The following is a 17236-nucleotide window of genomic DNA, read 5'->3' on the forward strand; positions in this document are numbered from 1 at the left end:
TAAAGCACCAAAAGGGTAGTGTGTTTAAAATACTGTTTAGGCAGGTGTGTAAAAATGTTTGAAGGTGGGTGTATTTGCATCTGGGGTACCATTTTGGAGGCTCCATATGTGATGGAGCTGCCTGTTCTAGATCTAAGGCCATCTTGATTTTACTTGGGGTCCTGCCTTCCCTTGCTTGGTTCTGTCTGCTGCATGGGCCTCACCAGACCTCTTATAGCTTTCCTCTCCCTTTCTTGATTTAAAGTTCGAAACCACTTGAGAACTTTTTGTCATATTAACCTATCACTGTGCCTGACACACAGTGAAGAGATTTAAAAGAAAGCCTGGCAGGTAGAAGTCATCTGAGGAATAAGAGTGTGAATCTGAAAGGGAGTCTTGGGTGGTGGGTAATCAGTTACAGAGAAGAGCTCTCCTTTCAGGCTGTGTTTGATCAGCGAGTTGGTTCCTAGATTTTCAACTGGAGCTGTATGAACAGAATTGAATTCAAAGATTTATACTGATTGTGAGGAACTGAAACAGCTGAGCGCATGAAGCGGGAGTTGCTAAGTGATTACAAAGGTTTATAACAAAGACAGCTTGTGAGAAGTCGACAAAGAGGAGATGATGTGAAAGAAGACAGAGGAGAGCTATCCTACGTGCGGGTTAATGGCAGAGGAGGCAAACTAGGTTAGGAGAAAGAAAGAGGAGGGCGAATGCCTTTGATGAGAAGAAATACAAATGAGTGGGGGGGAAGAAAATGGAAGAAGCCAGTGTTTTGAGGCTTACACTTTAGAATGTGAACACATGAGAGAGAGAGTGTACGACACACAGGAACACAAACGGGCAGAAGCATAGCGGTGCCTGGCCTGTGAATGTTAATAAGCTCTCACAGAGAAGAGGAGAGCTGTGTGTCCTCATTTCCATATGGTTTCCTTGCAAAAAGAGAATGAGGTGCCACAATCATATTAAATATTACCAATGATACCTAATGCAATTCCATTCAATCTTGTTACCTTCTCAAACCAGATTTTGCTAGGTTCAGTTTAAGATTTTACACTGAAAAAGTAACTAGATATTGGGAATAGAATTTAAATTATCCTTAAAGTCTGGCTCAAACCCTAAGGGATAATTAACCTAGGTACACAAGAAATACACAAGTTATCCTATAAAAGCTCTCAGAAACTGGTATTCGAGAAAAATGCCTGTAGCTGAACTAAGACTTAAAATTGATAATAATTGCTTAGTGGTTTATAAACTGATTTCATTTAAAATGTGTTCTCTGATAAAAAACCCCAAGGCATCAGTGGAACAATTAAGAAGTAAATAATTTATGGCAAAAGTGCTGTCCAAACCACAGATAATGAATTAGAGTTGTGTAAGGAAGTTTTGATGATAATGAAAACATATAAATAAGAGATGCTCATCTCAGAAATCATATTTAAAATACGACTACAGAATCCAAAATGAGGAGTACCATTTGTATGCACACATATGGCCATTTGGATGAATAACACACACAGGGGCACTCACACACATATAGGCATGTATGTGCACACATGTGCACACACAAGGAACGCTGGCTCTGGATCACACAAGCCTGTCTAAGAAGTCAATCCCCATAACCCACTAGATGTGTAAGTTAGGACTTGATTTCTGTGAGCTTTACTTTCCTCATCCAAAAACTGGAATAAGAGTAATATTACATACCCCGCGGGGTTGTTGTGAATTATTAGATGACTTAATGTGTGTGATCTGCTTAGAACAGTGCCTGGCATTTAGTCTGCCCTCAATACTATATGTATAGCTACAAGCATAAAATACAAAATCTTTATCACATTTCCTAACACGTTAGTAATTGTTATCTCTAGCTGGTAAGCAATTTTTATTTTTGCTTATCTATATTTTCAAAATTTCCTATTTTGAACAATGTGTTAAAAACCATAAGACAAATAATAAATAATAAAGCTTAATTTTTTACAAACTAAATGTAGCACTGTTACTCAAAAGGTAAGGCTATATGCAGCTGGAATTATGAATAGTATACAGAGACACCGAGGTAGGTGTGGTAAGAAGAATAAAAAGTACTCCCCCAGTATTCCCGACCCCTAGTGTACACCCCCTGATCCCACTCCTTGAATGTGGGTGGGACAGGTATCTACGATGGGATATCACTCCTGCAATTAGGCTGCTCTATACGGCAAAGGTGAAGAGATTTTGCAGGTGTCAGTAAGGTCCGCACTTGACTTGAGTTAGTCAAACAGGCAGTTATACTGGGTGGATATTAGGCATGGCCTAATCAGGTGAGCTCTTGAGAGAGAGTCTAGAGGTCAGAGATCCTCCTACTGCCACAGCGTGAGAAGGACGCATACCTGGGACCTCGGGAACATCCTCTAGGAGCTGAGGGCAATCCACAGCCAACAGCCAACAAGAAAATGGGACCCTCACTCTTAAAACCTCGAGGAATTGAATTCCATCGACAACCTGAATAAACATGGAAGAGGATCTCAAGCCTCAGATGAGATCACAGCCCTGCTGATCCCTCATTTCAGCCCGTGGGAGCCTGGGCAGCCGACCCAGCTAACCTCTGCCAGAGTCCTGACCCAGGGAAACTGTGAGATAATAAACTGGTGTTATTGAAAGCTGCTAAGAAAATGAATATGACAGAGAAGGAACTGCTTTGCTTTGCTGGGGGGCTGGCGGGAGGTGATGGCAGCAGGAGTGGGGGGCAGGTTCATGATTCCATTAGAGCTCAAGCATCTACCCCAGCAGCCCATTTCCACCCCCCCCCCACTGTACTACCGAAACTCCTGAGAGGCATAACGATAAATAAAATGATATTACTGAGTGCAAGTGCTTAAGAACTTGAGTAACAAGCTCTCTATAAATATTAGATTAAAAAGACATGAACAGCTTTTACCATTATAGAGAATAATAGAATTTGATCAGCTAAATCCCAGGGCTTTATAAAGCACAAATTATGTAAACAAGCTTAACGGCTTTTTGATAAAACTACAAAAGTAGTGCTAGGAAGAATGCAGGAGGTGTTCCTTATTTGGACTTTAAACTTCACACAGTATAGCACAGATGTTTACTTAAATTTTTAAAAATTAAATATGAATGCAAAGAGAGTTATAATGATGAATTCAAGGATAGAATATTAAGGAAAACATTGTTTTTGACTTAGGGATAAGCAGTAATTTTCCAAGGATAATAGCTGGATCTAGCTTTATTTACTATTGTTATTATCACTGGGCAGAGAGAACTAAATGAAGCTTTAAATATAAAAGTTCAATGCTTCTAGAAGATGTTGGTAAGCATCTTAAGGAAATAGAAATAAACTGAAATGTGAGAAAAATGTACAAAAGAAAGAGGTCAATATTAGAAATATATGATAGTATATACTCATTAAAATTATATTTATGATACCAAATTTTCAGAGAGGTGGTAAAAATTGAGAAGGAAGGTGAGGAGAACAATGACCACATTTTATAATGTGCCCTAAGATCTAAAAAAGGAAACCAGGCTTCGACTTGCACAGAACGATGAATTCTCCTACAAAAGAGTCAATGAATATATTCTCTCCTCAATGTCAACTGAGCACTTGAGACGCTGTCATTTAGGGCACCCCCTAATTTCCAAGTGATGAAGTGCTGAACTGCAGATAGTCAAAAGGAGAACTGCATAGTAGAAGAACCGCTTTTTGATAATAAATGAACAGTGCCAATTTATGTCAAATGTGGCCAAGAAATGAGTAAATTCAAGCTTGTTCGAGGCAAGAGGATTTTGCTTCTCGATTATTTGAATAGTGATATTTTTCTTTCATGTTCCATGGCAATAATAGAATTTTTTTTTTTAAGAATAGAAGGCAGTGTAGAGATCAACGCATTCCAATTCCTACTCTATTTATAAGGAAACTGAGACAGAGATTAATTGTATTTAAAGTCTTCAGGGAATCTGTATAGTATCTGCCCACAGCACAGCTCCAACAGGCTGAATTACAGACACTGAAGGCAACATAGAGTCCCGCCTTTTTCTGATCTGTCCCTGCTCTTCTGTACTCCCTCACATGGGGCTACTCAAGGCAGAAACTTGGGAATCATTTTCAACTCCAATAACCAGCCACAGTCTGGTCAACTCAACTTTCTAAATATCCATCAAATCAATCCTCTCCTTTACCTGTTGGCCACCACCTTGAATCTCAACTTTAACTCCTGTATTACAACAGAGGCTTTCTGACTTGTTTCCCTGTCTTATGTATGGGTCTCCTTTGGAAAACCCTATTCCCAGCTGCCAAAGCCATGCTTTAAAATGACAGTATCATCAATTGCTTGCCAAGTTTCAACTGCTTTGCATCCCATATAAAAGCATGTTACGAGTTTATTTATTTTTGTTATTGAACCAAACTTGGGTCCACTCACTGAACGTGTAGCAAAGCCACTCTACTGACACTGGGTTGTAGTGAAGGAAAGTAGAGAGTTTATCGCAAGGCACCAAGAAAGGAGTATGGGCAGCTCATGTTCAAAATACCTGAACTTCTCGATGGCTTTCAGGTAACAGTTTTGAAAGGCAACATTACCGGTGTGAGTTGTAGGGTGCCTGATCAGCTCCTGCACAATTCTCTGATTGGTTGATGGTGAGGTAACAGGGTGATGTTTCAGGAATCTCAATGATCAACCTTTTGGTTCCAACCTGTCTGGGGTCTACACACTGGTGGCCAGCATGTAGTTAAGTTCTTCCATCTGGGGGAGGGGGGGTTAGTATCTGCAAAATAACTCAAGGATATGGCTCAAGATATTATCCATAGCCCTTGAGGAAGAACGAAATGTTTTTGACTTTGTTTCATGGCTAAACTATTATTATTTTGTCTTGCTTGACTATTTTCCTTTGTTTCTGCAATTTCTCATTTTCTCACTTCTCTGATTAAATTTGCTCTTTGGAACTCAGGGAAGGAATAGGAGGCTAAAGCTTTTTTTTACAAATAAGAGGTGGGGGGCACAGAGGGTGGGGGGAGTCTGAACCCAGGAAGGCCCCACTGGGTCCTGCTCATTCATTATATACATCTGCATTGATTCAAAATCACTCTCCATCCTCCCAGTCTTTTTCTCATTCTTTATGACCCAAGCAGTCAATCTGACATCCATAAGGATGACCCATTTGTCCCTAATATTCTCTTAGACACTTTTCCTCCACTTACTTATACATTCTCCCACATACAGACTATTTCATCCCTAGAAATCTGACCTATCTACTGATTTCCTAGGAGCTCATTTCGCATATGGCTTTTCCCAGTTTACATCATCCCCTAAGTGATATTATCATTTCTCATATATTCATATGCTAACAATTAGGACATTTATGTCTCTAACCCAAACATCCTTTTGGGGCTTGTCCAACTGCAAAATTTGCATCTCAATTGAGATACCATATAACACTTCATATTTAAAGAGGTCAAAACTGAATTCTCGAAATTCCTCTAAATCTGTTCTTTCCTTAATTTCCCACATCTGCCATATGGCACTGTAATTCATCCAGTTATTTAATCCATATATTCAGGAGTTATTCTTTTTCTTGTTGTTGTTAAATGTTTTGCTCTTTTTAATATATATTTTTTAAAATTTATTTTATTATTTAGTTATTTATTTTTGGCTGCGTGGGGTCTTCACTGCTGCATGCGGGCTTTCTCTAGTTGCGGCGAGCTGGGGTTACTCTTTGTTGCGGTGCGTGGGCTTCTCATTGTGGTGGCTTCTCTTGTTGTGGAGCACAGGCTTTAGGCACGCAGGCTGCAGTAGTTGTGGCACGTGAGCTCAGTAGTTGTGGCTCGCAGGCTCTAGAGCGCGTGCTCAGTAGTTGTGGCGCATGGGCTTAGTTGCTCCATGGCATGTGGGATGTTCCTGGACCAGGGCTCGAACCTGTGTCCCCTGCATTGGCAGGCAGATTCTTAACCACTGTGCCACCAGGGAAGCCCCAGGAGTTATTCTTCACAACTGTCTTTAACCATCCTTCTCCCATCTGTCACCAATCCTGACAATGCTTCCTTCAAAGTACATCTGAAATTCATCTCTTATTCATCACTTAAACTATCACCACTCTAGTCCAAAAGAGCTTCTTTTCTTCCCTGGACTTTTACAGTAGCCTCCGAGCTGGTCCCAGTGATTTCAGTCTGTCACTCATGGTACTCCAAGTGGTAGTTTTAATTGAGACCCTCTCATTCTCCTGTTTAAAAACTTTCCATAGATTCCCACCCACTACACATTGAAATATAATTGAAAAAGTAAAAACCAGATTTTTTTTCCTGCATTTCAGTTCCTTGGAAGGAAATGATCTCTTTCACTCTTTGGGGTATAATTTTTCAGGGCTCATTCCCCTTCCTCACCTTTTTGAGTGCCTTGTCTCCTTTCATATGCTAGATTTAGGCTAAAATGTTGCTTCCTAGGGAGGTTTTTAAAAAAATCCTCTATCCAAAATAAACCATTCTTCACAATTCCATTATTTTTCTCTACAGAAAAATTACTTGTTTACTTTTCTAGTGCTTGTTTTTATTGTTGGTTGTGAATACCATGAAGGCATTTATTATATCCATTTGTTCTCACATGGCACAGTTCCTGGCACACAGTGAATATAGAAAGGTAAAAACCTAGAAAAAGGATCCTAGAGGGATGCTTAAATATTCTGTTCTTTTTTCTTTTCACAAAGTCTATGAAGAAATTCACATTTTGGGTTTTGTGTGTGTGTGTGTGTACATTACATTTTTAATTAAAATTTTTCTTTTAGATAATGTAAATTTTACATGCAGTTTAAGAAATAATACAGAGAGCATCTCACACTGGTCAGAATGGCCATCATTGAAAAATCTATAAATAACAAATGCTGCAGAGGGTGTGGAGAATAGGGTACCCTCCTACATTGTTGGTGGGAATGTAAATTGGTGCAGCCACTATTGAAAACAGTATGGAGGTTCCTCAAAAAACTAAAAATGGAGTTGTCACATGATCCAGCAATCGCATTCTTGGGCATATATCCAGAGAAAAACATGGTTCAAAAGGATACATGCATCCCAATGTTCACTGCAGCGCTGTTTAGACTAGCCAAGACATGGAAGCAACCTAAATGTCCACTGACAGATGAATGGATAAAGAAGATGTGGTACATATATACAATGGAATATTACTCAGTCATTAAAAAGAATGAAATAATGCCATTTGCAACAACATGGATGGACCTGGAGATGATCATCCTAAGTAAGTCAGACAAAGAAAGACAAATACCATATGATATCACTTATATGCATAATTTTAAAAAATGATACAAATGAACTTATTTACAAAACAGAAACAGACTCACAGACTTAGAGAATGAACTTATGGCTACCAGGGTGGAAGGGTAGGGGGGAGGAATAGATTGGGAGTCTGGGATTGACACGTACACACTGCTATATTTAAAATAGATAACCAACAAGGACCTACTGTATAGCACAGGGAACACTACTCAATATTCTGTAATAACCCAAATGGGAAAAGAATTTGAAAAAGAATAGATATCAATACAAGTATATGTACAACTGAGTCACTGTGCTGTACACCTGAAACTAACACAACGTTGTTAATCAACTATACCCCAATATAAAATAAAAATTAAAATAAAAGAGGAAAGGTTTTGCTCAATAAAAGAGTTTACAATGGTCATTTGGTGGTGAAGGATATATTGAAGATGAGGAAGAGCTTCATGGAGGAGTTTAGGATTCACGAAAACTCTTGAGAGATAAGTATTTTATAGAGAGTTTCAGGAGAGTCTATTGTACACAGGGAGACTGTCATGAAATTTAGTGTAAAACAAGCCAAACTGAATTTAGGGAATGATGGAAACTCTACTCTGATTGGAGCATGGGATGGCCATAAGGAAGCAGGGTAGAAAAAAGACAGTGCTAGAAAGTTTGTATTAAATGTGAAGGAAGTTGAATGCTAAGTTGAGGCCCTTTCCCATTATTCAGTAGTTGGGATGGAGCACAGTGGTCATATGATCACAGCGGTGTGTTAGGAGCGTTCATCTAGCAGCCTGCTGACAGGTGGCATGGAGGCAGGGCAGTAGGAAAATATTGGAGTTGGAGGAGGTCATGGAGAGAATGTGACTGCCAGTTGACCCTTAAGCAGAACCCTGGCAACCGGAGGCTCCTCACCCCTCCCCTGTCCTTGGAATGTGCATCCCACCTACTACTCCCAGGATAGCAGCCCTTACAGGGAGTAAATCCTTGCAAGAGGTAGGTGTTGAGACCATCTGGACTGAATATGTCACTGAACCCTGTCAAGGCCTCGATATAAACTTTTAAGATCCTGTGGGTTGGGTGCAGAAATCTACTCCTATTGTGTCTCCCAAGACAAGCCTTGTAAGTAAGTTCCCTTGCTTATTAAACCTTCACCTACCAATCTAGAGGGTCTGCCTCCTTCTCAGTCTCTCCTTGCCCTCCACGTATGGGGTCCAGTTTCAGATTTCACTTGGGGAACTCTCAAGGTTGTAAACCAACAGGGGCCAGTTGGGACATTACTAGAATAACCTAAACCCAACAATTGAGGGTCTGAATCAGGATGGTGGTTTGAGGAATGGAAAGAATAATGATTTGCAAGAGGCATTGGGAAGGAGAAATTGAGAATTTAACAGTATCTGAGATGCCAAGAGATATATGCTGACAGTTTGGACTGAATCCAACAGTAAAATACTCTAGCAGGGACAAACTTCAAGTCTTCCCTGAGATTCAATGGAAAATGTAATAAGGATAAGATGAGGAACAACTTACTTATTTGATAATGTTAAACAAACATAAAACTTGGAGATATTAGTGAACAGTGATGTTGTAATGATTATTTGGAGGAACTTCTTTTCTAAAAGCCAGAGGAGACTACCTTCATCTTGCCAGGCCCTAAATTAATTAACTGTGTTTTCATTTTGTTTTATTTTTTAATTAGTAAGTGAATTTAAAGTTTAGTATTCCAAAGAATAATTATAAATCAGAAGTGATTTCCAACAGAGTGATTTTTCGTTTCTACCCAAATTTACATCAGATATTACCTGCCAGTAAAGTTTCTCCAGTGTAGAGAAACCAAAATCAAGACTCATATATTCACTACGTCTGTACAAGTGAAAAACTCTCCCTCATCTTAGTAAGAAGAAGGAAAAAGAGACTGATCACTGCCAAGACATTGCTTCTTCCCCAGAGAAGATATCTTGCTCCCATTTTAAAAATATGTGATATATTCAACAGTGATAAGCACTCAATTACATTTGGGTCACTAAGAAGTGGGACAGCTCTATTCTTTAATACAAATGTTGTGAATTAAGGTGCATATACAATTTCTCATGACCATAGAGTGATATCTCAAGATTCATAGACTATCTCATGCTGTCACTCCCTCCTCTTCTTCAACATGTATCTCTTGGAAAAGCAACAGCCCAAGCCAAGCTCTGTGGTGCCATGTTTTCCTAATGGGTCAAGTTCATGTTCTTTCCAGATGAAGGAAGGGTTAATGGGTTGCAAAAGGCCAAAGAGTACCTGATGGCCTTCAAGCGTCCCTGAAACACTGGTGTTCATAACTATCTTGACGATAGAAAAAAAATCTTCTAACTGCAGAAATCATGCTGTTCTTTTCACCACTTAGACTGAATCTAGAGTATTAGGTCAAACTATAGTCATACTCTTTAAAGGAGGTATTGATGAAGAGGAGATCTGTGTTTCCACATGAGGCCTTCAATTCACAGAAAAGTGATCTCTCCCGAAAAAAAAAGGAAAAAATCCTCTTCCATTTTGTGCGTTCTTCATATGAGGATCGTATACATTACGGTTTTGTTTAGTTTTCTAGTTCTTTTCTGAAAAGGCATATAGGAAAGTAACTAAAGTAACTTCTTAATTGTCCAAGCCCATTCAGGATGCCCTGATTTCCTTTAAGGTTAATAGTTGACAACAGTTTTGAGAAATCAACATCAAGAGTCTTTTGGATTAAGTCTAGGTCTCATGGATTCTACTTTAGTTGAAGTAAGATTAGAATGAAGGTAAAGAAGAAAGTACCTGAGTGCATTGACAAGTCCAACAATCAATGAACTCTTAGGTCAAGCTTTCTGGTAAGTGAATTATTTCTCTGGGGCACGCTTAGAGTCTTGGCATGGGGGGAAATTTGGGAACAGTAGCTCTCACTTTACCATTTTCTCTACCCACCTTCCATACTACACCCATGTCCTCATCATTCTCCCGTCCGTTCTGTGCCATGTCTGTCTTCCTGATGCTGCCGAGTTCTCCACAGGGCTCTGCTTGTCTACAGCACCGTTTAGGGCTCTTAGTTCTAGGCGCACAATCCTATTTGCACTTCACACCTACTGAGTCAGTCTCCTGAGCTGGAGCCAACAGGTTTGTATGGGAAGGCAAAACTCCATAAATGTTTCTGAAGCATAGGTGGATTTAAGAACCATTGGCCTCAAATATATTGGAATTTGAATTTTGCCTGAATAATATAAGCGAGTTATTTAACTAATTCTTTAAAAAATAATTATACCTTACTCCTGGCAACCTTTTCTGAAAGTTTATTATGTGTCAGACAATATGCTAAGAACCATATGTAGATTACCTTATTTCATTCATACAGTAATGCTATGAGGTAGATATTATTATTAATCAATTTCAAAGAAAAACATACCGAGGCTTATTGAAGTTAATACAGTTAATAAGTTGCCCAAGATTATATATCTGGTGATTAACAGCGCCAGAATATAAACCCAGGTTGTCTGAATAAAGCAGTTACTGTGGTACCCGATACGTGGTAAACCGCCCACGCAGCAACCATCATCAGTAGCATCGTATAATCATTATCCTATCACATATGCCTCAGGGGTTCATATCAAATGCTGACCCTCTCCTGGAGCTAGGAAACAGTGCTCGCCCCACACACTTCTCCAGATTTTTGGAGGGCAAGATGCTACCAAGATGTGCTCTTATCTTACAGATCTGTACATCTTACATATATGACTGTGGGAACCCACAATCTCATTTCATAGCCCTGAAATTTAATATGGAAGTGAAGAAGAACTAGGCTCTCTTCCCCAGAAAAATTACACGAAAGTGGAAGGTAAGTTTTGCTAGTGCCAGAATGGGCTTTCAGTACCCAGACGCCTCCTTGTATAACCATGGCAAGCAGAGGAAGGTCTGGCGTGACCTCTGAGCTTCCTTTCACGTGGGCAGTGTGGATGGTTTGAGAGGTGACACTAACCTTCCCCAGTCTAGGTTCTTGTGGAGGATGCTTTATGGGCTAGTTCTTTCTGTGGACTTCAACCTTGCAATTTTACTTTCTAGTTTTTCCTCTACATGCTGATTTTTTTAAACACTAATTATTAACCGTTCAAATCAGAAGGTAGACTTTTTTTGAAAACTTAGCATTGAAATACATTTCACCATTTAGCCTAAGAAAGCCAGCAATATTTAGCTTATTACACATTATGATAAGAATACAGCACAGAACAAACTTTAGTGGTGCTATTTATTCTCAACATACAGAAAAGCAATCTTCATGAAACATAAATATGGCATAGTTACCTGTCATGTTGCAGTAAACTTTCAGAGGCCCCAGAGGTCCACTGCCATCAGGATCTATCCAGTAGTAATTTGAGGTCTGGCCTAGGTGTTTGTAGGCTTCACAGGAAGGCTCATAGATGGCTGGAACGAAACATCCTACATGAGCACAGCACCCAAAAAATGTCTCTCCAGATAAATGCCCTAGTAACAGATCAAATGCTATCAAACCACTGTTTAGGAGAGTATCCTCTTGTTAGAAAGAGCACTCTTTTCTCTACATTTAAACTCATAATCTGATTTTTAGTCTATAAGCATTGGTTCTGACCTAACAAACAAAGATAGTAAGTTCCTGCTATGGCTTTAGCTGGGGAAAGGTCTAAAACAATCAATAAATTGTTAAACAAATGTAACGTTTGTTTCACAGGTGCTCATGATCATTGAAAACTATTTAATTTATACCTATTTATAGATATCATCTCCTTACTGTAAGGGACTTTACTGAAAGGCCATGAATATTGGCTGTACTGCTGGGCTATCAGCTAAGAGATCAGAAAAAATCTCTCTCTCTCTCTCTCTCTCTCTCTCTCTTTCTCTCTCTCTCATGCACACACACACAGGGGCACTTTTTTTTTTTTTTTTGCTTATTTAGTATAAATCTCCCACAAATACCACGTGATTTCTAATCTTCCTTTATTTCAGGAAAATGGAAAGATATGTCTGTTACATTTTATTTGTTACAGGTGTGCTTTAATTACATCAAATCTAGTTTTTGTAGAAAACTGACATTTATGTAATTAGATTGTAGGTTCTTTTTCATCATTTTCCTTTTTGTTCCCATTCTCCTAACACATTTTCTTTTCTCACAGAGACTGCACCTGTTTTCAGAAGTGCAAAATGGACATTTACATACCTCCTTTATAGCTGGAACTTCTAAAACACTATTGTGAAAACTTTTTTTTAATAGCTCTACATTGACATATATGATGAATTTGACAGACCTCTTTACAAAACTAAGAACTATTTCTGGTAAAAATTTATCTATCTGATAAGTGGAGTCTTTTGGTAAAGTGCCCCTGAATTCAATACTCCTAGCATCTGTCCTTTGCTAACCTATGAAGTAGGAGGTCTGATTCTGGGACCTCCCTTTTCTACTTTCCTCTCCCATGTTCTCTGTGCTTCCCTTTGGCTTTCCATGGTCTCCTCTTCCCAAGGATGCTAGACCTTAAATTCTATTTCATTTCAACAAACACAACACACTAGACTAAAACAGTTCAAAAACTCTTTGATTTACTCAAGGCTTGCTTCCCACTTCCTTCTTTCCTTCCTTCTGCAAACAGTTATTGAGCCCATATGATGTGTTGAGCAGATTAGGCAACACAAGCACAGCTGTGAACAACACAGATTGGGGACCTCTGGAGTAGGAACTGTTCACTCAGTACTCGTGCACTGGTCATGCAGGAAGTGCTGTCAGAGAGGATGTGGCTAGAAAGTTAAGCACAGTGCATACACCTTTTGTCTGAGTGTAATTATTATTATTATTTTTTTTTTTGCGGTAGGCGGGCCTCTCACTGCTGTGGCCTCTCCCGTTGCAGAGCACAGGCTCCGGACGCGCAGGCTCAGCGGCCATGGCTCACGGGCCCAGCCGCTCCGCGGCATGTGGGATCCTCCCGGACCGGGGCACGAACCCGTGTCCCCTGCATCGGCAGGCGGACTCCCAACTGCTGCGCCACCAGGGAGGCCCTGAGTGTAATTATTAATATGCCACTTTCAATCTCCCAGTTGTCTTATTTGGATAATGAACTATGGTCGCTCTAATTCTGAATGCCATACCAAATAAAATAATGCAATAAAAGACTGAAGAAATATTTTTAAACTTTCAGCAGAAAGATGCCATAATTTGACATAGGTTTTAGAAAGAAAGTTCCTTGTAGCAAAACAATAGCTCTTAGAGAAGTGAGTAATGAGAACATGTTGGCTGTAATTGCTATAGCAATAGGCCTATAGGCCTATTGAAAGATGGCCAGAGGTATAGAAGATTATGAGAAAGGATAAAGCAAACAAGGCAGGATAAAGTAGATGGGATTTAAGTTCAACAGGACATGGAGACTAGGTGGGTGGATGTAGTTAGGAAGCAAGAAAGAATGACTTAAACTCACAGTCTCTGAAAAAAACCAACTGCCTTATTAATTTTTGACAATCCTTCTTCAGATTATTACCATTTTTGTGTACAGTTCAAAATCACCCAGAACGTCAGGTCCAAATTCTTCGGTTTTCCAATTGTCCCTTCAGCCAATCTACCACTAAAAACTTTCACCTTTGTTTTCTAATATTTAATAATCATTCTCTTTCCCCACGGCCAGCACCCCAGTCATTTTCCTTATCATCTGGTATCTGATTTACAACAATCGACCTATTAATTGATTGTTCTACCTAAATATCTCTTCACTTCCCACCCAATTATGTTTTTTTATGCAATATCCTAAAACATTACTTTCATTATGTTTAAAAAATGTGCAATGGCTCTTCAGCATCTCTGACTGTATATCCCAGATCACCATCTAAGCATGCAAGACCTTCCATAAGCCTTACAGATCCCTTTTGGTTTCAGCAAGTCGCCAGTGTCAACCTTGCTCTCTGCTCAGGCGAATCTGACACGGGAACTTGTTTAAGTCATGCTCACCCTTTCTGGGGTTGCCTCTGTTTGTGGTTCTCTACAGGCCTCTTTCGCAACCTGTAAAACTTCTCAGTCAGAGCTAACTATGAAAGCAGACGCGGTAAGAAACAGGGCTCCTGTCAAACAGATCTGAGTTTAAATTCTGACTCCACGAAGCACTATTTATATAACATTGACAAAGATACCTAATCTCATTCAGCCTTGTCTGGGGAATAGGTATCACAGGTATAGTAGTTAATAGGTGGATTGTTTATCGTTAATATAATAATTATTATTTAGGCACCACTGACATTCCTCCTTTCTTAAGGAGACCTTCCCTAATAAATACGTCCAGCTTTCTGTATAGTCCAGGGCATACCCTGCTCGTGTGACATACTGTAATACTAGTCAATTTAGGACTTGATTAACCACTGTTAATTAAACCATATAGGAAAACTTTATTTCCTAACGAGATTGTGAATTGTCGCGAGGGCAGGGTGTAGAAAACGTATTTTTCTTTTCTATTCTATATTGATCTAACACGGTAGATGTTTAAGAAAAGCTGTCAGAATGAAACTTAAAATGTGCCTACCCTTCATCCTGTTCTGATTTTGATAAATGATTAGCTGGCTCACTAGGAGAAGTATATGCAAATGAAAGCACATTGGATGATAGTAAGTATAGGTAACTACTGCATTTCTAAGTAAGCATATAAGCATTTTAAAGAGGTCTGTGGACTTTAACCCAAGTAATTGATTAAGAGTAGAGTTGAAAGCATGTGGATGAGGGAAATCTGGGTAAGCAAGAAGCTCTTTCTTTTTCTTCAAAGTGTGACAATTATTCTGCTTGTCTTTAACCTATAACAGGTTTATTAGCTGCTTTTGCCTCATCAACACAAATGGGAAACCAAAACTTTAGTCCAAACTTTATCATGTGTGAAAAATCACCTGGAGAGCTTGTATGGACAGGGGTTCCTGGGTCTCAGCCCGCAGATTCTGACTCAGTAGAGAATCTGCAGTTCTAACAAGCTCCCAAGCGACGCTGCTGCTGCTGGCCTGACTACGTGCTGAGAAGCATGGCTCTAGTCTTGAAAAAAAAAGTTAACTCAAGAAGGGTGGACTCATTCTTTATTTATATTTTAGTATAAAGAGGAAAAAAAGGTCACTGAAAGGCAATACAGTACAATTGTAAACACTGGGTTGGCCAAAAAATTTGTTCTGTTTTAAGTAAAAATAAGAGACACATTTTTCATTTTCATGAAGAACTTTATGGAAAAACACATTGACTAACCAAATGAACTTTTTGGCCAATCCAATAACATAAGGCTAGAATGCCACCTCACTTCACTCAGAATAATAAAAATGGAATGGGATACAAAACTCTAAATAAAAATACATGTCGAAAGAAATATACTTGGATGAATGCACAGAAAAATATTTGGAAAGGAACACACTCAAACAGTAACAGTGGTTATCTTTGAGCAGTAAGATTAAGGATGATTTAAAACTTCATACTTCTCTGTGTTTTCCACATTACTTTATAACATGCATAAGTTATGTTATCATTAAAAATACACTTGCAAAATACATGTCTGGAGTAAAGGCACTGAGGTAAGATGGCAAGAACAGCTGTACATAGTAAAACTGCATTAGTTTTAGAACTGAATTAGGAATTAAGAGATTTTTGTTCAAATCTCCTTTCTGTCATTTACTACCTGGAAACTCCCCTTAACTTTCAGTTTTCTCAACTGTAAAATGAAAGCAATAATACCTCCTCCACCAAGTTACTGTGAAGATTAAGTGAGATCACACACTCTGTAAACTAAAAAGCATTGAGCGTATGGCAATTGTAATGCACAGAAGGAGCTAAGCGAAGTATTCAGCCTGCATGCCTCTGCCAGCTAACTCTGTACCCAGTGGGGTCCTAGCTGGGCTGCACAATTTGTGCATATCAAGCCCCAGGGAGTTGACAGGGCAGAAGCGGCTAAGCCAGCAGCCACTGAAGAAAGAGAAGGATCTGTGCCATTGTCAATAATCGAGCTCTTCTATAGACTGCTGGAGAACAGAAAGGCAATTGGGCTGATGGCAAAATGAATAGACTCATCAAATCCATTGATTTACTGGAAAAGTAATTTTTCTCTGTTGCAACTCCTAGTCCCAAATAAAAGGTCTCATATTATTCTACATATTCTTAAATAAATCTCAGATATTCAAAAATATTATGAATGAACACATCAGACTGAATTTCATAGCATGTAAAAATCCAGAAGGTGACAAATCCTAAGTATCTTATTAATTTTCATTAAATATTGAATGTTGTCTGTGTGACATCATATTGGGTACAATGGAAAATGACAAAGTACTATTGTATTAGTTTCATTGGGCTGCTGTAACAAATAACCAAATACTTAGCAGGTTGAAACAAATTTATTATCTCACAGTTCTAGAGGTCAGATGTTCGAAGTGGGTTTCACTGAGCTAAATTCAAAGTGTGGGTAGGGCTGTGCTCCTTCTGAAAACTCTAGGGGGGGAATTAATTTTCTTGCCTTTTCCAGCTTCCAGAATCCACCTGTATTCCTTGGCTCATTTTCCTATTTCTTCATCTTTGAAGCCAGATGTGGCTGGTGGAGTCTCTCTCACACTCCGCTCTGATTCTCTGCTTGCCTTGTCACCTCTCTGTATTTTAAGGAGCTCTGATTGCATCAGGCCCACCCAGATAATCTGGGATAGTCTCTTCATGAGAAGGTCCTTAACTTAATCATAGTCTCTTTTGCCATATAAAGCAATATATTCATAGGTTCCATGGCTTAGGATATAGACACGTTTGGTGGGGAGAGGATTATTCTGCTTATCGCAACTATATATAAATAATATGACTGCTCTATTTAAAGAACAAATATTATTAAGCACCTAATGTACTCCCAGTGTTGTTGATTAATGAAAGAAGCCAACTCATTGGCAGAGAGAAAAGAAAAGGGTTTAAAAGCAAAGATGGGGGCTTCCCTGGTGGCGCAGTGGTTGCGCGTCCGCCTGCCGATGCAGGGGAACCGGGTTCGC

General features: G+C 39.2%; 1 protein-coding gene across 1 annotated transcript in view; it reads right to left on the reverse strand.

Annotated features, from left to right (window-relative positions):
* CNTNAP2 (contactin associated protein 2) overlaps positions 1–17236 on the reverse strand; it is a 1485958-nt gene that overhangs the window by 747064 nt on the left and 721658 nt on the right. The window contains exon 12 of the mRNA XM_055084701.1: positions 11549–11668. Within this exon, the coding sequence (XP_054940676.1) occupies positions 11549–11668 (120 nt within the window). The remainder of the gene's footprint in view (positions 1–11548; positions 11669–17236) is intronic.

Source organism: Physeter macrocephalus, chromosome 5 (assembly GCF_002837175.3).
Source record: "Physeter macrocephalus isolate SW-GA chromosome 5, ASM283717v5, whole genome shotgun sequence".
Classification (NCBI taxonomy): domain Eukaryota; kingdom Metazoa; phylum Chordata; class Mammalia; order Artiodactyla; family Physeteridae; genus Physeter; species Physeter macrocephalus.